The sequence below is a fragment of the Drosophila innubila genome (genome assembly GCF_004354385.1).
Source record: "Drosophila innubila isolate TH190305 chromosome 3L unlocalized genomic scaffold, UK_Dinn_1.0 0_D_3L, whole genome shotgun sequence".
In the NCBI taxonomy this organism is placed as follows: Eukaryota; Metazoa; Arthropoda; class Insecta; order Diptera; family Drosophilidae; genus Drosophila; species Drosophila innubila.
Window position 1 is genome coordinate 16,494,523 of NW_022995376.1, and position 18,871 is coordinate 16,513,393.

The window sequence follows — 18,871 nt, forward strand, 5'->3', positions numbered from 1 at the left end:
TATATTATCGAAGTTCCGTTGACATATTTTATTTATTTAAATATAAATTACATTTTGTAAGCATATATATAAAGTAGTTATTTTACAACAATTTATAGGACAAACAGAAAAGCAACCAAATTTTATAAAATATTTTATAATTTTATACAAAATAAATTTACTGTAGCCCTCAAAGTTTCAAAACGTGGTTATAATATTTATTCAGCCCTAGCAACACCACACTCACATTTGGAAATTCGCCAAAGTTGATTCGAGTTCGTGCTTCGGCGGCATAATAAATATATTTGCTCCTTTATTTGACTCTGCGGCCAATTGATAATTTAAGGTAACATTGCAATGGAGGCTGTCCTCGATCAAATCATCTCAGAATTGCTATGCGCGGACAATGCACGTATTACCCAGGTAAGAAACCGGCATGATAATTGTACATTGGTGAATATCCTTCAGTATCTGTTGGCGGGGAGTGCCGACGCCTTATTTATCGCGCCCATTTGACACACTCATTTTCTGACACCATTTTGAGAATACAATTTGCATGTGTGTCACAATAAGATTGCCAAATTTCTATAAACTATTAAACATATAGATAATTTCAATAACTTTTGCATACATATATGTACATACATACATATGTGCAAATTATAGATGAAATTGTTATACACACATGCATAGTTATTAACATGTGCGCATACCGATACATTCAAATAAATTACAGTCAGTCAAGTAATTATTTTGACAAAAAGAATCACATTTAATTTTGCAACATAAAATCCACTTTCTTGGTTTTTATTATTTCTTTTATTTTATTACAATTGTATTTATTTTTTTTTAAAAGAAGTTCAAATACGAAATAATAAAATTCATTGGATGTAGCTAATTTTAAAAGTAAAATACATATTTTTGTCAAAACACAATTGACTAACTGTACGTATTTTAATTGTGTATGTAATTGGAAGCACGTTGTTGGCACACTCACACACGTTTGCCGGATATTAATTAATTAATGTACAATTTCAAATTCATATTCTGTCTTGTTGCTAGGCCACCAATGAGCTGAACAAGGCCCATGAGAATCCCGAGACACTTCCGGCACTATGTCGGATTGTAGTTTCCAATCGCGAGACGCAAATACGTCAATTTGCTGCCGTCCTGCTAAATAAGCGGCTCCAGAAGCTCCGACACTGGCAGATGGTGCCAGCTGAGCAGAAGGAAAGGTAAGAAACGCATGCAAATCAAGGAATTCATTACTAGATAGTTAAAACTTTGACTATACTTGCAGCATCAAGACGGGAATGCTTCAAGCATTAATCACTGAAAATGAGAAGTCAGTCAAGAACGCGATTGCAATGCTCATTGGCTCATTAGTACGTCATGAGCAGGAAAAGAAGGATTCATGGATGGCAGATTTGTTAAACTTCATATACAGCCGGTGCAGTGCCGAAGATCCCAAGGAGAGTGAGCTGGGCTCCTCGATATTCGCCACACTTACCGATTCGGCACCCGATCAGTTTGTCTGTCACATGGACTCCATTTGCCAGATGTTTGCAAATGTGCTCCTGGCCGCCGAGTCCAAGGGTACTTTGATATCACCAACAATCGTGAATATCACTATGGGCATGTGTTCTCTGATGCCGTTTGTGAGTGGGCACACAACTGCGGAGCAAACCGTGCTGGGGGTCCTACCTCTTATCATTAAGATGACCTATGCATTTGCCCAAAACGGTGATGAGGATCAGTTCTCCGTTGTTTTCGACGTCGTTGACAGTATTGCGGAGTATGTGCCCAAATTGTTGAACAATAATGTTAAGCCTCTAATGGAATTCTGCCTTGCAACGGCCGGCAATAAGCAAATTGATGAATCTATACGCGTTCAGGTTGTTACCTTTATTGGACGCATTGTGCGTATTAAGAAGAAGGTCCTGGTCAAACAAAAGCTGCTCGAGCCCATTATGGGCGTCATCTTTGAGATGATGTGCTGCGAAACCGAATTGGATGATGGTAAGTCGATGATGCTTTCTCTTTTATTGGTTATAAATTGAATTCGTTTTTATTAGCTGACGAGATCTTTCTGGGCGAGAACACCAATAATCCAGTGTCAGCTGCAACTCAAACTCTCGACTTGATTGCTCTCAATATAGCACCCGAGAAGCTAATACCACCATTGCTGCAGTTGCTCGAGCCAGCATTGCAAAGTGCTGATCATTTGCGCCGTCGTGCCGCATTCCTCTGCATCGCGGTAATCGCTGAAGGCTGCTCGGAGGCAATCTGCAGCAAATACATGCAAGTGATGCTGAATATCATTAAGGGTGGCATTGTCGATGCTTCGCCCATGGTGCGCATTGCTGCATTCTTTGCTCTGGGCCAGTTTTCGGAGCATTTACAGCCAGATATATCCAAGTATGCGTCAGAGATTTTGCCTGTACTTTTCGATTTTCTGCACCAGTTGGTTGTCGAGCTAAAGGTAAGATTTTCGCATTCATGAGTTGATCTCGCACATATTTTTCTACATGATATCTCTTATTTTGATTGTGCTGCGTCCATAAGGCTGAGAAAAACAGCAACGAGGCGATTCCCGTACCTGGCAAAGATACTATTCTATACATAAATCAACTGCAAATCAAACGCAAATCAGTTCTCACCAAATACAGGGTGCTTTTCTTTTAATTCGAATTACTAGTTCTAATCAAACAATTTTTGCACTTCATCTTACTGTCATTGTGTTGCCTAAAGGAATCATAGTATTAAATTTAGAAAATTATCCAAAATCTAGTTCAATTTGAACGCTGATGCTTGGTATATTTTTAATAAAAATAAATCAAGTATCTGGGATTAGGGATGAATGGCGCAAGTATATTTAGTACAACACATTTTTTTAAAGCATGATCATCCAGCACAAAAATTCTATTGTCATGTTTAGATAACTAAATTTTAAATTGAAAACATTTCAGATGGGAAAACCTGAACCCAAGCATACGGATCGCATGTTCTATGCTCTGGAGACGTACTGCCAAAATTTGGAAGAGAATATTGTGCCCCATTTGCCTTTGTTGATGGAACGGTAAGAATCAAATGATCAGGTTGAATTCAGTTGCTCAGCTTCCGTCTTTGCAGTCTTTTCGAAACATTGGAACCTCAGAACTCGCCACATCTACGTGTAATGGCGCTATCTACCATATCAGCAGCAGCTATTGCCGCCAAGGAGCACTTGATGCCATATTTCCCCAAAATAGTTGAGATATTGCAGGTTTATCTGGTTAAGGATTGCGCTGAAGACATGATCGAACTGCGTAACGAGGCAATTGAAACTTTGGCCTCTATTACACGCGTCGTGGGCAAGGATAACTTTATACCTTTGGCAAATGATACTATGGCTTATTGCCTAATGATGCTGAGCGAAGGTCCTGATGATCCAGACTTTAGACGCTGCATTTATAACCTGATGGGAGCCTTGTCTATTGTAGTGAACGAGAGCATGTCGACCGTGTTTCCAAAGATCATGGATCGCATTATAGAATCGGTAATCTCTACGGATGACATACTGCCCATCTCAAAGGCTTCTCCCACACCCGGAGACGCTGGCACTGAACAGGACATTGACTTGGATAATACGGATGGTGAGGATGACGATGAAGATGATGGTTACCAGGTGGAGAATGACTTTGTTTATGAAAAAGAGGAAGCTATTAGTACACTTAAAGAATTTGCGACCAATACGGGTGCCGCATTTGCTCCCTACCTGCAGACGTCTTTTGAAAACGTCTACAAGATTGTTGAGCATCCACACGATAACATTCGCAAGATTGCCATTGAAGCTCTCTGTGCCTTTGTGACTGCTCTCAACAAATTGGGTGACGGCGATGGCGTGAAACGTGCCAGTTCGATTATCCTGCCCAAGTTTGCGGATATCATTCGAAACGATGATGAACAGACGGTGGTCATTCATTTGCTCGATGTAGTTGGCCTCATGTTCAACGATGTAAGACATAAGGCGGTTCCTTCTCAGGAAATTGCCGACCTGATCTTTGCGTGTATCAAGGATGTGCTAAACAACAAAATAGCTTGTCAGTTTAATGAACCCGGTGGTGCCGGCGATGAGGAAGATATTGAGGACAGCGAGTTTGATGAACTGCTTATTGAAAATGCCGGAAATCTGTTGCCTCAGTTTGGCAAGGCACTGAACCCGGAAGTGTTCTCCATGTACTTTGGACGCCTCTTCCAGTACTTCTTGAATAAGCTGGTAATTCGCTTAGTTTGCAACTAAATTTCAAAGATATTAACACAACTTAATTTATAGCAGAAAGGCAAGAAAAATGAATCGTCTGAGCAGCGCATCTTTGCCTATGGCGTGTTGGCCGAATCTTTCCAGTCTCTGGGAAGCTGTGTACCCACATATTTTGATACCCTATGTCCTATCTTTATTGGCGGTGTAAGCGATCCCGAGGCAAAGGCTCGTCAGAATTGTTACTTCGGATTGGGCGAGCTTGTATTGCATGGCGAGGAGAAATCATTTGAGTGAGTAATTAATACTATATTGATAAGTGTAAAGAAATTAATAATTCTTTTTATGCAGATCCTTCGCTGTCATTTTACAAGCTCTATCCGGTGCCATTGCCTCGGAGACAAATCCTCCGGCTCTGGACAACATTTGCGGAGCTGTGGCCCGCATGATTGTAATTAATCATAATTTGGTGCCTTTAGCCCAGGTGCTGCCCGTTTTTCTATCAAATTTGCCACTACGCGAAGACTTTGATGAGAATGATATGATCCTTAAGGCATTCGAAGTTGTATACATGCAGGCACGTCCTGTTGTTTTGGATCACCTGGAACAGATTCTGGCTGTCATCATACACTCATTGCACAAGAATCAAGTGCCCGAGCAAGAAAGCAAACTTCGAGCAATTGCCTTCCTCAAGGAAATAAGCACACAATATGCAGATAAATACAACAACGTAGCCAATTCTAGTCCTGAAGTCTACAACTTTTTGCAAACCCTATAAGAATGCTCGGCAGCAGTTTAACCACATTTCTATACACATTAATACCCACACATTAATTAAAATCATCTAAAGCAGGCGCTATAATTTTTTACAATTCCACTGGAGCAGCTTAATTTATTGAACGACTTTGGCGAAGCAAGCGAAGCTTGAAGAATTCCAATGTTTTAATAGAAAACCACACAATCGAAATGGTTTCCTACTGAAATTACATTTTCTTAACTTGTTATTACCCAAAAATGGGCATTGTACGAATAGTGAATAGTCTGAAATAAATATACACGAAACATGACTGAGACTTTTATTACTAAATTAAAGTGATGGCAATAACAGAGTACAAAAGGATCACAATTAGAGATATTAATATTTATTTGAAACTTGTAGAAATCTCATCGTCTATTCAATTACCAATGAGCATTTCTCTTGAGTACCACCTCTTTAACAATATCCGCATGATTTGCGTGCAACTTGAGATTCGCATCGATGTCCGTCCAGCGGACATTTGTGGCATCATCGCCGGCTTCCAGTTGGAGCTGGCCAACCTTGGTGCCATCTTCGTCATGGAAGTTCAGCGCAGTTGTCTCCATCCAAGCGTTGTCAGTGTTGCGGAAATCGTCCACGTAGCCACTGTAAACAGGATCGCCGTCTTTAAAGAACTCTTCTACCATGTTGCCCTTATCGGTGAAATTCAGCGCCTCTTCGGTGAACTCGCGCTTGAGCGTAACGGTCACATTCTCGCCGGGATCGACCATGCCGCCTGGTATGGCCCACAGTTTGTTGTCAGATCGTTGTATGGCCACCATCTGTAGAATATTCCTGAGAAAAGCTGAAATATATGCTTGATGCAGTGCATCCATTGTCACTTACTTTCCACTAATATCATTGCGTAGAGTCTCTCCTTGTTCATCCCGTTTCCAACGTGTTACGATAGGATCTGCGGCATGGTTAGGACCCCAGCGTCCGAGTAAGCCACGGCCAGTTAGTCCAGTGCGTCCCATTGGATTTTGAGGCAGGCCGTCCTTTAGTTTATATTCACCATGGAAAGAGACGCGATTTACGATGCCATCATTGTAATTCCACTTTGGCTGAACAGTTTCGCTGGGCAACGGAGCATCCGCCCAGCTCTGCCCTCCTATGTGTGGTGCTGTGTAAGACGGCGGGCAGTACTCATCATAGGACTCTGTCCAAAAAACAACTTCATCCGGCACTGGATAACGGGATACACTACTACGGGGATACACATTGTTACGGCAAATAATGTGCCGGAAGATTCCAGGCTTTACAATTGATGCCAACATATCTGTTTGACAGGGGATGATAAATAAATTATACGCAATCAGCAAAAACACTGATATAAAAAATAAATTGTACATTAAATGAAAAAAAAACTGGGCGTCCAATGAGCGCACTCGAAAGAAACAAAAGCCAGCTGATAGGGCTGTCAAGTTGCCGATGAGTTGTAATCGCGACCAGTGCTGTCAACTTTTGAGCTTTTCAAATTTTTCTATAAATCGAACTTTTAAAATAGCCAAAACCAGCTATAAAATGGCTAAGTAGGCAACAGTGATCGTGACAGCTAAGAACCGAGGGTCGCTTATAAAGCTTATATTGTTTTATATTATTTTAAAGTATCTTGAACAAATAAAAATTAATTAGATTATCTTTAAGATGTTTTATTTATATAGTTACAATTTTAAGTCGAACATTTGTTTTATTAGAATGCAAAAATTGTACCCTTTGCCCTCAGCACTACTAATCCTTGCGCAATTGCAGCGTTCTTTCCTCAATACCGTCCTTAGTAATGATGTTTATCAGTACTGAATCACCGGTGTATATATCACGCTCAGCGGCCGAAATGAAAGTGTCGGAAGCGACTGCAACAGCCCGTTCCTTGGTCAATGGCGGCAACTGATCGGCAGGCAAATTTTGATTTTTGTAACCAATCTGATTGTCAAGCACCGGCTGCAACAGGGCTCCAGCAGTGCCGCCAGCACGATAAGTGGCACGCTCGCAATGACCGATGGGATCATAGGAGTAAACGACGCCCTTGCCATCCTTGTCCAGGCCAGCCAAAATATTGGACACATAGTAGGGGAAGAACCGCCGGTTATACATAATGATCGACAGCATTTGGGCGACAGCATCCGTTGTCATTGTCTTCAAATGAGTGTGCTCATACATCTGCATGCGCAACTTGACCAGACCAGTGAGCGACAGCGTATCGCACCAGCATCCAGTGGATCCCAAAACTGTTTGCGACGACATTGGAAAAAGTTTGCTCTGGTCGCGCGAATGAATGGTATATCCACTGCTCAATCGTGTATCGGCGGCAATAACCACAAAGTCATCACCAGCGATGGCCACAACAGACCTGCAAGGCGAATTCCATTAAATTGTACAATCTATGAACAGGAATTTGCACACTCACCCGCCATTCGACTCGTAGGGGTTAAAGTCTACATGCTGTACTCCGGGAACTTTGTAGTCCGGGAACTGCTCAACGCCAAGAGTATTCATATTTTTGTTATAATATTAAATTTCTGTAACAAGAAAACCAATTCCAAAGTGATTTGCACTTTTTGCTGTCAGCGGCGTTTCACACAATATCTGAAGGTTGCCACCTCCCAGAAAATAATACAGTAGTCTGGCAGCCTCTTGCATCCGATAATATAAATGTTGCCAGACCTCGAAATTCTTAATGAATTTAGTTTTGGAAAAAGGATCTTTCTGTAAAAACGGATCTGGTCGCACCCAGGGCTTGTCAAACAAAAAAAGTGGCAGCCTCCCACAAATATGCACATCCTATATTGATAATAAAGCGTTCTCTCCTTAAATATTGCCATAACGAGCAATTTAAAATAAAAAGTGTGGCGTTTATTAAACATTTGTAAACAATATGTGTGGCTGTAAATGACTTGAATATTGACTTGATTATAGATTTACTCTGTATTAAGCTTGTGGTGCCACTCCCACTATGCGCTCTCTTTGAAGTTGCCCGCGGTTTTGTTCTACAAGCTCCTTGACATCGTAAAACCATTTTCCTTAAATGAGAAATCATTAATACATTTGACTATTTGTTAAATAGTTGTTTTGTTACCTATGTTGGTATTTTGTAAGCAGTCCTTGAATGTTTGACATCCTTCCATGCTGCTTAAGACACCGAAGACTGAGAGATCTGACAAACCGGGCTGTTTACCGCCCATGAATTTGGTGTTACGTTTCTTAAGTTCCGTATTCCATTTGTCGAGTGCATCATATATATGAGATCTGACATCATCGGACAGGTCGTGTCGCCGCTTCAATAACTTGGCTATGGCCCACATGGCCGTTGCTCCACAGTACACCATCAGATTCCGCTCCCACTTGGGGAAGTAGACATCCCACTCGCCTGCCTTGGAGAACCATTCAAAGGTCTCAAAGGACTCGTTAAGGGTTTGGTAACAGTTGGGCGATATCAGGTGTACTAGATGATTGTCCGCCCATGTTCTCCACCTGCGCTCATTCCTTAAGAAGAGTCTTCTAGTTATATAGTACATATAAAGTAGAAATCTAATCACTTACTCTTCCAAATCCTTAGTCATATTTTTTGGTGTGCGATCCTGGTACATGAGGAAGTACTTGTTCATAATATCATGTCGTTTCTTGCCCTCATCATCAAAGAACGAGATTTGCGGATAGAATTGTGCCAAGTCGCCGACATCCAAGCGCTTATCGTTCAGCGTGGTAGCGACAAGAGAAATGATGGCACTGGAGTCTGTCATCTGCACATATTGACCATTCTTTTGGCGGATTAGCACCATTGGCACCTTCTTAACCGATGACCATCTGATGTCTTGCCTTAGAACTGCGTCCACCTCAACCACTGAATAGGATACGCCCATGTAGTCCAGATAGGCACGCACCTTGCAGCAGAATGGACATGTCTGGAATTGGAACAGCACAATGTCCAGACCGGAGTTGTCTTTGGGATTCAAATACCGCTTCGTTATTCGCAGACCAGCCGGCAGAGACTCTATAACTTGTGGCGGAGTTCGCTCGTGCTCCTTGTGTGCATTCTTGTCGGTGAAATTGGAGTAGAACGTGTAACCGGATCCAGCGACAGCTCCAATACTTGCTCCCAGTAGCGCCAGCTTCAATGTCCCAGTGGATTTCTTCTTATGACTGCTTTCCTCCAATGCCTTTGAGAATTGCCGGCGCGTAAAAGAAATTTCCTGATTTCTTTTGGGCAATAGACGAAGACTCTGCCCGTTTAAAGGCAGCGGCCGTGTGGCATTAACTGCTATAGCTAATCGAAAACACGACATATTTTTCGCAAATCTATTAAAATAAATACTTAAAAAACTAATTATGCAAAACGCTTTTCTACCCACAACGTCGCCACCTGTCCCAAATGTTGCCACCCGACCAAAAGGCTGCCATCCTGTTTAATTCCCCGATCTGGCAATGTGCATCAATTAGTTCAAATGTCAAAACTCGTAGCTTAGCTTTTTATAGCTAGCTGGCAACACTGCGCCGCATACACAAAACTGTAAACAAAAGTAATTTTTTTTTAGAAAACAAAAGTGAATGAAATGACAACCGAACATTTGAGTGTTGCCGCTTCTTTGGATAAATATGGAGAGGAAGACTTATTTAGCATGCTTGTACGGTATGGGCTCTTCGTGGGCGCGATATTTCAGTTTATCTGCATATCAGCGGCAGTTTTAATGAGCGGCAACGAGTCCCACGATAACAGCGATGACGAGGGGAGACTCATCGATGAGCCTGTTCCGACCAATGCTCGACGTTTGCACAAAATACGCAAGCTGGAGAAGAAAAAGCGACGCTAGCTGGGATTTAATCATATCTGAATGTATTTACAAATTATTTTCCAAGTATTTTTAAGTGTGTGTACTCGTCCTTATAATAAAACTAATTTATTTGGTATTATATATACGAGCTCCTTGTTTGGTAACAACAGCGCTGAGTTCACCTTGAAATCAAAGTAAAGCTCTAGACTGGAGCCAACAGTGATCTTGGGTGCCATGCTGGGAGCTACTATGACGTTGAAAATGGGTTCATTGGAGTCTACGGACTGTACGCGAGCCATGTGGGCGCCAAAGGATTCACATATACTCAGCACAAGTACTCGATGTCCTTGGCTAATGCCCAAACGTTGATTATGGTTAAGACTACGTCGATCCATGCGCTCCTTCTGCATCAGTCGCTTGTACTCCTGCAAATAACCTCCTTTAACGCATCGTTGTTTCCTTCGAAGTAAGGCATTCATCTTGGCACTGTTTGGCATCTGCTGCTTGTCGACCAATGTCCTCAAGTTGGCCTCAATGGATGTGGCAGACAGTGAGCATTCAATGAACGTATCCTCCAATGCCTCCTGCAGCACGCCTCGACGATCCCGCCTAAGCGTTGAAAGCGTTTCCCTTAAACTGCTCCAAGCTGTACGGCATGTTGATGTCGGAGTTCCGGCAATGGACTTGTCCAGTTTAGAAGCACCCACTCTAGTGCTCAATGGAGTTGGCGACGGCGTTGGTGAAATTCTCTTGCCGCTTAAGGTTACTGATAATGGTTGGAATTTACTTGTGGGTGTTGCTATCAACGCTTTGGAGTTGTCTCTGTATCTGCTAGTGTTTAGAATACACCTGCTGTTCTCCTGGTCTTGGCTGTTGATCTCATCGCTGCTCGTGTCCGAAATGTCAGCATTATCCAGAGTTTCCACACGTTGAATGCGTACATATTTCTGCATATTTGCAGGACGCCTTTTGACAAGAACTCTGCTCATTTCAACAATATCTGCAGCGTCATCATCACTGCTGCTGTTATCTCCTATAACTACTTGATCTCTTGATTTTCGAAATCGCTTATACATCTTCAAGTATAAAACAATTGATACTGCCTTTACATTTTTTTTTATTGATTTACTGGCGCCGAAATTTGAAGACAGCTGATCGGCACCAGGGCTGGACACTATTAAGATGCCACGCCAGTCTGTTTGCTTGATACCCTGTACATTTAGTATAAAATGTATTTCGATAATTAATATATAAACACACGAGTTCATAGTTTACTTTGTTAATTATTTTGGTTAGTAAAAATATCTAAAATTTCTAACCAGGGACTGAAAATAATGATTATTTTAATTATTTTTTGTTAACAGAAGAAATTATTGATATAAAGTAACTTTGAAAGAATGTCAAATACACCAATATTCTTTCGAACTCCATTTTTATTATTGATCAGAAATAGTCATTATAATCATTAACTAAACTAGCAATAATTTGTTTGTGCAGCCCTGTAAGTTTCACATGACTCAGGAGCTTAAGCATTTTGAAACAGTTTCCGTTTCTCCCCACCCCCCAATTTCCAATCAGAATGACACATGATGGAATTTTGTTTGGCTGTTATCTTTAATTTTGGGAATAATATAAATTATAATAATCAGATATTTTATTATGCTGCTCGTAATGTTGTTGTTTTTACTTCCCTTTTCTTTTTGTTTTTTAACTATGTACGTATGGATGTTTGTGTGGGTGGAGTGTGTTTGTTGAATGCTTTCTCTTCTCAATTATAACTATATATGTATATAATTATTATGCAGTATTTTGAATGAACATTTTGTGTGCAATTACAATTGTTTTCATACATATAATATATATTTAATAATAATAATTTACCGTAATTGTTAATTTCGGCGCACATTTGAAATGTTTAATGTCTAAATTGTAAGTCAAAACTCATATTATCTTCATTGTCCTGGGGATTTTCGTTTCAAAAACGCTAAATTTCATTACAACAACTATTTAAATAGGCAAAAGAAGAAATTAATTTAAACAAAAAAACCTTTTACGAAAAGTAGTAGTAACAGGAAGGTGTACGTACATACATACATAGGTCTATATGTCTCTGTCTATAAGCGAACGAGGATCTCGATCTGGAACCACAACAACAACAACAACAAGTCGAACTCTTGAACATTTTTAAAAGCGAACTAGACGAAGCTGCATCGAAATTGGGAAATAAGTAAATAAAGGTGTGTGTATGTGTGTGTGTGTGAGTGAGTTTTGATATTTTGTTTTCGTTTTCATTTTGTTTAGTTATTATAATATAGTTAAATTCGCAAAATATTCTGCGTCTGCAATTATTCCTTTACGCTATTCCATACATACATTATAATAAATGTGTACTCATAATATGTGTACTTGTTGTTGTTACTACTTATGTATTTTGCATTATCGTTATTTATCGTTATCATTTTGTTGTTTGCTTTGTCTAAATTATTGTTTAGTTACTCACAAGTGCCTGTCCTCGTCGTCGTCATCGTCTTCATTGTCATCGTCTGTTGTTGTTATTAAATACGTGTATTATTATGTCCTGCAATTGTTTAACCCACTCCCTGCCAACACATATTATTGTATTGTATCCATTGTCCTTTGTCCATTTTCCTGCTTTCGTCTTCGTTTTCGCTATCGTCATCCATCCATACAGCCAAGATCGTCTTCGTTTCGTTCCTGTTCTCGTTATCGCCCTCGACATTGCCAGCACTGTCGCCGACGTTGACGCCGCTGCCGCTGCCCACTAAGCCTCGGGCAGCGGTTTCAGCTCCCTTATCTGCTTGATCAGATAGGCCTTCTCATCGTTGAACTGCTCATCCTCGGATCGATCCGTATGGAAACTGGTGAGAAAGTCGACGAGTTTCGTTTGGTTGCGCAGCAGGATGTCTAGGATCGGTTTCGGTTTGTTCGGATTCGCTACAAACACTTTGAAGACATGAAACGCCTCGAATTGTATGTTGCGTGATCGCTCCTTCAGCATGTTCATCATCAGCTTTAGGTTCTCCGGCTCTGATATATATCGTGTCATTACGGTAAAGTTGTGCCTGTCCAGCAGCAGTTCCCCGAGCAGCTTCAGACTCTGACGTCGTGTCACATAGTTCTCCGAGTTCAACAGTCGCTGGTAATGCTGCGAGAAGAACTTGTCATAGTTGGCGTCCAGGAATTCGGCACATAACAGCTTATGGCGTGTCAGCAGCTCCTTAAAGGTGGAGAAGGCATCCGAGGCGATGTCAAAGGTGGACACTTCCACGTAACGGAAGAACTTGAAGAACTCATCCGAATGCAGCATGATCTTGGCCAGCGCCTCATATCGTGCACACTCGCGCAGCATTGTCCCCGAGTTGAGTGCGATCTCCGGATGTGCATCCTCGTAGCCGGCCATCAGTGTAAACAGAATTTCCGGTTTCGTGCATATGTATTCCACTGTGGGCGATCGTGTGCCAATCTGTCGTCGCAGCACATTGTTAAATATGAGCGCCACATGCTTCTTACCCTCAAAGTCGATGCGATGCAGATTCTGTATCAGCAGCAGCAGCAGATTGCTGTTATACAGCTCCTGCGACAGCTGGGCAACCACATAATCCGCTGGTGGTTCCGCATCGCTGCTACCATACAGCATGTTCTTGATTGACACCAGATTTTTGCTGACATCCTCCTGGGCCTTCTCCACCTTCCGGTCGCCCGCCTCCAGTGCGTTTATCGCCTCCTTTAGCGACTTTACCAATTCGACTGGCGTCTTCTGTGATTTACCAAACAGTGGCATTGTAAAATGAATGCTGCTTCTGCTTTTGGCTGCTGACTTTGCTGTTGCTGATGTTGTTGTGTATTGCAATTGGCTTTGTTTCTTTCTCGTTCTCTTGCTCGATTACTGTTGCTTCGTTTGCTCAATTTACTTGTTTGCAGACACAAAACAATGCTTGGCTATATATCACAGTATAAATAATATTCTATTATTATATATTATTTCGTCTTTTTTCCTCTTTCTCTTCTTCTTATTTTCTTTATGAAAAAAAAGAACGAATGCCAAACAGATATGTTATTTAACATAACAGCAAAATAACATTACCATTTGATCAACTGTTATTAACAGCGAGTGATTTCTCGTGAAACTGCCACACATCGGTACTTGAATAAAGCAACAAATTTAAAAAATATAAATTATTATTCATGCAAAAATGTGTAAAACTTTGAGTGTAAATTGAACTAGACTGGTTATATGAAATTCGAATTTGAATTAAAAAGCAGGCAAACGTCTTTCGTTAGCGGCGTGCAATCGCAAGGGATGGAAGCCAATACATATCGCCCGACCGCCACAATCGGCTCGACTAAAGGGAACTGACAGGGAGGCGCGTAGTTAAAATTTAAAACTCTTAATATGAAACTGCTTACTTGTTTAATAAAATTATAAAATATCAATATAAAAAAAACCAACCCTTTCATTTGCCTCTTCAAAATCTTATAAAACTGCAGTCGTTTTGTTTTAATATCATTTTATTTCTCCTTGAAGTATTTTTGATCCGGTTTTTCTTTTAAATAATATATGCTCTAAGCGCATTCAAACGCACAGATATTATAGAAATTACAGAAATATATATATGTATATTTATATATCTTTTGAATGCACAATGTCTTTTGTTTGTTATTTGGGGTAGATAATTTTGATAAAGGTGAAGTATATTAATGGTTATGCACATTCATATCTATATGTAAGTATGTCAGCTTGGTTTACATATGTATGACCCACCCCAATGTTGATCCGTTTTGCTTTCCACATTTTTATTTTTGCATATATGAAATGAATATTTATTTGGTTTTTGTTTTTCGTGTGAGTGTGTATGTGTTTTTGTTTACGTATAAAAGTAGTTTTAAAATCCATAAAATATCAGATAATAATTACAATTTGTTGTGTATAATAAGTATGTCTAAAAAGCGTTTGCCACCAATTTTATTTCTTTTGCATTATCAACATAAAACTAAAAAATAAGTCCGATTAGTCTTTGCAACTAACACATATACATATATATCTTTTCGAGTAGTCGTTAATAATAATATCTTTGGGCTTTGCTACTGTTTATAATTTATGCCAAGTAGTACACATAGATCATATATTTGTTTGTTTTAATGTATTGTAGGTATTACGAGTACTAAAACACGAAGAAAAGTCTAAACGTTGTAGATTGAGTTTTCGATTTGCATTTAACGGGCATCATATTATAATTAACGCACGTATAAATCATATATATATATATATATATATTATATATGTAGATATACTAAAAACACTTTTACCGACTAGTATATATGTATGTAAATAAATGTATGTTTGTATATATATAAATATATTTGCATTGTGTGTGAGTGCAAGTATATGTATATGTATGTATAATTACTACTTTATTGAGATATTCTATGAATATATATTTTATTCATCATGCACTCTCTGTCTCTCTATCTTCCTCGTATTGCCTTTCTTTCTCGTCGTCAGTATGTATATGTATATGTATGTCTTTCAATGTATGTATGTACGTTTGTTTATAAAACGAAGCTCTACCTTAATCTGCAAAATATATGTTTCTTAATTTAAAAAGTAAATAGATGGGAGAAAGGTATTCAAAATGAAGAGAAACGCGAGAAATGCCTATATAGAAAATGTTTGTTTTTTTTTTTGCTTTGCAACTCAGTTAGAAGCCTTGTGTTCCGCCCCAATCTCTCAATCGAATTTAAGCGGATGCATCAGATATATATGACTAGATGTATGTATGTATGTATAATCGCTACGGCTACTAAAGATAGATACTACTCATGATGGTATTACTTTACGATATTTATATATATATATGCATATATATATATATTTATATAGTTCATAGTTAATAATTAAATATAGTTGTAGGTTGTTGTTGTTCTTTCTGTTCTTCGCTTCTTCGCTGGGCTTGAAGTTATACGTTCTAATTCCGTCGTTGCGTATCTTTGTCGTCATCTGTATTTGTATCTGTATCTATATCTCTATCTGTATCTGTATCTGTATCTGTATCTGTTCGTTCGTTGTGTTTGCGCCAGTGAGGGGCGTGGGGGATGGTGGGAGCGATGCTGTTCTTGTTGTTATTATCACTGTGGTTGCCTTCGCTTGATAAAATTGCCCTCGGCGTCCAGCCAAATGCCAGCGCCATTGTTGTCCGGTTCACCGCTCCTCTGCTGATCCATCCCCGTTCTTATCATTTACCTATGCAACGCATTCGAAATCTGCTTGAGCGACTGACCAACCTCACCCACCAATCGCTCATTGTCCTGGACATTTTTGCTGCCAGCGGTGCGTAGATTCTGCGATTGTGTCTCCACTCTCGTGACCAGCTCACGAAAATGGAATTTCGAGTGCGGCGGCATCGATTCATTCTCCGCAAAAACCACACATGAATTTTGCAATATGTTCAACTTGTCGCTCAGTTGCAACCATTGAGATGCAGATATGGCATTCACCGGATGCTTTAGGGAACCCTCCAGCAGTGTCACCAGCTCCAGTATGCTCTCCCTGGAGATTTGCGTGGAATTGATGTTGTCGCCGCCCACACCAACACCAGCTATTTTGGCAATGGGCGTAGCATAGATGGTCAACTTGGTTGGCTTATGGGGCACGGCAGGCTTATTCTGGCTGTTGCTCGTCACGATGCTGGAGGTGCTCAGCTTGCTGTTGGAATTGCTCTGATTCTGTTGATGAGTCGAGTTGTGGAATTGCTGCTGCTCGTTGCCATACAACGATTGCGTCATTATCTCCGTCTGTGCTCCCTCGGATATTGGATGTTGTTGCTCCTCGTTGCTGTTGCTGGTGGTGGGGCTGCTGCTGATCTCGGCATCTGTGAAGAGTTGCGTTGAAAGAGATGTTTTTATTGCAGTTGTTGCTAGTTTAGATGTTGCTGCTGCTACTAGTTTTTGTTGTTGTTGCTGCTGTTGTTGCTGCTTTGGTTGCTGTTGTTGTTGCTGTGGTTGCTGTGGTTTGGGTTGTGCTGACGGACATGATGTGCTCAGTGTGGTGCTAATGGGGGGCGGTGGTGGTGGTGCCGCTGGTGGCGGTTTATTACCAAACAGCTTGGTCGTGGCCATTGGCAGTGACGCCTTCAGTCCATACTTGGGCGACAACTGCGATGCAACAACAACATTTGCACCATTTGCACCATTGCTGCTGGCCACTGACGCTTGTGGGATTGTGGTGCTGGCATAATCTGTCACCCCAGCAGGCGGTTGCTCCCAAAGTTTCTTTAAGCTATTAATACTACCTGTGCTGCGTCGCTTGCCCGCTGCATCTGTGCCCATCTCCATGGTGTTGGTGGTCGTGGTGGATTCCGCATCAGCATTCGAGTTGCTAACATCGATTTTGATTTCAGTCTTTTGATTTGCGGCTGCTGCTGCTGTTGCGCTGCTAAACTTGTTGCAATTGTTGGCATTTGGATTTGGATTGCTCTGGGATTGCGGCTGCTGCTGTTGTTGTTGCTGTTGTTGTTGCTGCTGTGGAGCTTGCTGCTCCTTGTCCACTTTGCGCAGATGCGCCTTAAAGTCAATTATATTTGAGGGCTGCTCGGCCTTTGGCATTGGCGCATTCAGTTTCTTTGGCTCCACCTTCTTCAGCTGTGCCTTGAAGTTGTTGTTGCTGGTATTGGTGTTGGAGTTGCTGTTAATATTGCTGTTGCCATTGGTCAGCTTTGTAGCCAGCTGTTTGGGCAGATTCATGCTCTCCGCCAGCTCCGTCACCAGCTGCGACACTGGATCCACAACGGCAGGCGGAGCAGCACCTGCTGGTGCACTTCCATTGGCATAGCCGGAATTGGACGACTCGGTTTGCTTGCTGGCGGACTTGATCTCGGTGATGAGCTTCTCCTTGAGATTGAGACTCTTCTCGGGCAGCGGCGCTGGTGCTGCTTCCGGTGGCGTGCCCAGTGAGCTGCACGAGTCCGTTGAAGGTTCACGTTTGCGCAGCGAGACGCCAAAACGGGAGCTGGCCTCCTCGACGCTGGGCGCCGTATTGCTGACATCGTTGCTGCTGCTGTGCTGAGCATGCAGATGCTGTTGTATGGCCTGGACGGCACTTTCCGGCGCTGGCGGTGGTGGTGGCGGCGGCAATGCTTCAAACTCCTCCAGCGGTGGCGGCGGGAACTCCAGATTGGCCAATGCCGGCTGGGTAATACTGCCACCACCACCACCACCACGTTTGGGCGAACTGCTGCTGCCGGCGGCTCGGAACGAGGAGAATGTCATCATTGTGCCCTCCGTGGTGGTGCGATGTCGCTGCAGTTTATTGAGACTGGCGGCTGCATTGTTCTGCATCGTCACGCCGCCGGAAGAGTTGCTGCGTATCATCTGCTGTGGCTGCTGCACCTTTGAGGCTGCCGTCGACAGTGCGGTTGGCACCGCCGGTGGGGCACGTGCTGGGGGCGTGGCATGTCCATTGGCTGCCTCACCGCTGCTGCTGCTGCTGTCCTCCAAGCTGTCCAGGAAGGCACCGATGCGTGCCACCTTTGGCAATGTTCCATAGCGATTGACCACACGCTTCACATTCATAACCTCCAAGGCGCCCACAGTGATGGGATGAGCCGGCAGTACAGGTGTTCCTCCATTGGTGTTCACATTCCCATTGCCAGGTTGCTCCCTGGCTGGATGTTGCTGCGAACGTTTGCTCTGACGCGTCTCCAGTCCCCGATTGCCCATCACAGGACGCTTGAAGGAGCTGTGCTGCTGCGAGGAACGCGGTCCAATGCCCACCGACATCCCTGGGACGCCGCCATGCAGCGAATGCTGCATCTTGTTTGGCGGTGTAGCCGTTAGGCTCTGCTCCAGACTGTCGCCAGTGGCATCCGTATCGGGATCTGCAGCCGGATCCGTTTCCGAGTCATAACGCTGCGTCAAATTGTTTATATCCCTGGTAAGACCTGAAAGCAGGGAAGGATTCAGTTAAGTGCCAGTGCCGTTTGGTGCAATTGCATGCTCGTGCTGGGGACTGAGGGTTATTTTATCTTTTGGATTAGCGGGAGCTGAGAGTCGTGGTCGTGGCGACAAACC

The 18,871-nt window shown here is 42.1% G+C and overlaps 8 protein-coding genes across 16 annotated transcripts in view; 2 read left to right on the plus strand and 6 right to left on the minus strand.

The window, feature by feature from the left end:
* The first annotated feature begins 218 nt into the window (after positions 1–218).
* On the plus strand, positions 219–5,286 carry LOC117786604 (importin-4-like). 2 transcript variants are annotated; one of them, XM_034624941.1, is made up of 8 exons: positions 219–402; positions 1,042–1,214; positions 1,280–1,998; positions 2,055–2,461; positions 2,949–3,058; positions 3,112–4,237; positions 4,295–4,512; positions 4,571–5,286. In XM_034624941.1, exons 1-8 carry the CDS (start codon positions 337–339, stop codon positions 4,995–4,997), a joined length of 3,246 nt encoding a protein of 1,081 aa, XP_034480832.1. In that variant the 5' UTR covers positions 219–336; the 3' UTR covers positions 4,998–5,286. The 2 variants fall into 2 exon arrangements, with proteins under 2 accessions (XP_034480832.1, XP_034480833.1); XM_034624942.1 differs by having other exon boundaries at positions 4,298–4,512.
* On the minus strand, positions 5,271–6,407 carry LOC117786605 (ADP-ribose pyrophosphatase, mitochondrial). 2 transcript variants are annotated; one of them, XM_034624943.1, is made up of 2 exons: positions 5,862–6,407; positions 5,271–5,810 (listed from the first exon to the last, which is right to left on the minus strand). In XM_034624943.1, the coding sequence occupies exons 1-2, from the start codon at positions 6,365–6,367 to the stop codon at positions 5,399–5,401; spliced, it is 918 nt and encodes a 305-aa protein (XP_034480834.1). In that variant the 5' UTR covers positions 6,368–6,407; the 3' UTR covers positions 5,271–5,398. The 2 variants fall into 2 exon arrangements, with proteins under 2 accessions (XP_034480834.1, XP_034480835.1); XM_034624944.1 differs by having other exon boundaries at positions 5,271–5,797; positions 5,862–5,946.
* Positions 6,408–6,651: 244 nt separating this feature from the next.
* LOC117786583 (proteasome subunit beta type-1) lies at positions 6,652–7,598 on the minus strand. The gene is made up of 2 exons (XM_034624914.1): positions 7,423–7,598; positions 6,652–7,365 (listed from the first exon to the last, which is right to left on the minus strand). Exons 1-2 carry the CDS (start codon positions 7,509–7,511, stop codon positions 6,747–6,749), a joined length of 708 nt encoding a protein of 235 aa, XP_034480805.1. The 5' UTR covers positions 7,512–7,598; the 3' UTR covers positions 6,652–6,746.
* Positions 7,599–7,846: 248 nt separating this feature from the next.
* On the minus strand, positions 7,847–9,392 carry LOC117788349 (prostaglandin E synthase 2). Its single transcript, XM_034627094.1, has 3 exons — positions 8,556–9,392; positions 8,092–8,498; positions 7,847–8,035 (listed from the first exon to the last, which is right to left on the minus strand). The coding sequence occupies exons 1-3, from the start codon at positions 9,296–9,298 to the stop codon at positions 7,944–7,946; spliced, it is 1,242 nt and encodes a 413-aa protein (XP_034482985.1). The 5' UTR covers positions 9,299–9,392; the 3' UTR covers positions 7,847–7,943.
* Positions 9,393–9,500: 108 nt separating this feature from the next.
* LOC117788720 (protein anon-73B1) lies at positions 9,501–9,929 on the plus strand. The gene has a single exon (XM_034627562.1). The coding sequence runs from the start codon at positions 9,566–9,568 to the stop codon at positions 9,821–9,823; it is 258 nt and encodes an 85-aa protein (XP_034483453.1). The 5' UTR covers positions 9,501–9,565; the 3' UTR covers positions 9,824–9,929.
* Positions 9,825–11,049, minus strand: LOC117788719. The gene has a single exon (XM_034627560.1). The coding sequence runs from the start codon at positions 10,858–10,860 to the stop codon at positions 9,895–9,897; it is 966 nt and encodes a 321-aa protein (XP_034483451.1). The 5' UTR covers positions 10,861–11,049; the 3' UTR covers positions 9,825–9,894.
* A 330-nt stretch (positions 11,050–11,379) lies between these two features.
* On the minus strand, positions 11,380–13,837 carry LOC117787275 (protein Mo25). 2 transcript variants are annotated; one of them, XM_034625759.1, is made up of 2 exons: positions 12,510–13,837; positions 11,380–12,461 (listed from the first exon to the last, which is right to left on the minus strand). In XM_034625759.1, the coding sequence occupies exon 1, from the start codon at positions 13,584–13,586 to the stop codon at positions 12,567–12,569; it is 1,020 nt and encodes a 339-aa protein (XP_034481650.1). In that variant the 5' UTR covers positions 13,587–13,837; the 3' UTR covers positions 11,380–12,461; positions 12,510–12,566. The 2 variants fall into 2 exon arrangements, with proteins under 2 accessions (XP_034481650.1, XP_034481649.1); XM_034625758.1 differs by having other exon boundaries at positions 11,380–12,465; positions 12,502–13,836.
* Positions 13,838–14,731: 894 nt separating this feature from the next.
* The window catches only part of LOC117786247 (tyrosine-protein kinase Abl), a 28,256-nt gene continuing 24,116 nt past the window's right edge, over positions 14,732–18,871 (minus strand). For all 6 annotated transcript variants that reach the window (XM_034624393.1, XM_034624391.1, XM_034624397.1 and 3 more), the window contains one exon: positions 14,732–18,741. In XM_034624393.1, the coding sequence (XP_034480284.1) occupies positions 16,043–18,741 (2,699 nt within the window). In that variant the 3' untranslated portion in view covers positions 14,732–16,042. The remainder of the gene's footprint in view (positions 18,742–18,871) is intronic.

Bases quoted from the DNA above. Each gene is read 5' to 3' on its own strand.
- LOC117788349 (XM_034627094.1), bottom strand. From the start codon at position 9,298: ATGTCGTGTTTTCGATTAGCTATAGCAGTTAATGCCACACGGCCGCTG. The intron at 8,499-8,555 runs GTAAGTGATTAG...ACTCTTCTTAAG, and splicing joins ATGACTAAGGATTTGGAAGA to GAATGAGCGCAGGTGGAGAA. The intron at 8,036-8,091 runs GTAACAAAACAA...TTCTCATTTAAG, and splicing joins CTTACAAAATACCAACATAG to GAAAATGGTTTTACGATGTC.
- LOC117786604 (XM_034624941.1), top strand. From the start codon at position 337: ATGGAGGCTGTCCTCGATCAAATCATCTCAGAATTGCTATGCGCGGAC. The intron at 403-1,041 runs GTAAGAAACCGG...TCTTGTTGCTAG, and splicing joins ACAATGCACGTATTACCCAG to GCCACCAATGAGCTGAACAA. The intron at 4,513-4,570 runs GTGAGTAATTAA...CTTTTTATGCAG, and splicing joins GGCGAGGAGAAATCATTTGA to ATCCTTCGCTGTCATTTTAC.
- LOC117786605 (XM_034624943.1), bottom strand. From the start codon at position 6,367: ATGTACAATTTATTTTTTATATCAGTGTTTTTGCTGATTGCGTATAAT. The intron at 5,811-5,861 runs GTAAGTGACAAT...AGCTTTTCTCAG, and splicing joins CGCAATGATATTAGTGGAAA to GAATATTCTACAGATGGTGG.
- LOC117787275 (XM_034625759.1), bottom strand. From the start codon at position 13,586: ATGCCACTGTTTGGTAAATCACAGAAGACGCCAGTCGAATTGGTAAAG.
- LOC117786583 (XM_034624914.1), bottom strand. From the start codon at position 7,511: ATGAATACTCTTGGCGTTGAGCAGTTCCCGGACTACAAAGTTCCCGGA. The intron at 7,366-7,422 runs GTGAGTGTGCAA...TTCGCCTTGCAG, and splicing joins CCCTACGAGTCGAATGGCGG to GTCTGTTGTGGCCATCGCTG.
- LOC117788719 (XM_034627560.1), bottom strand. From the start codon at position 10,860: ATGTATAAGCGATTTCGAAAATCAAGAGATCAAGTAGTTATAGGAGAT.
- LOC117788720 (XM_034627562.1), top strand. From the start codon at position 9,566: ATGACAACCGAACATTTGAGTGTTGCCGCTTCTTTGGATAAATATGGA.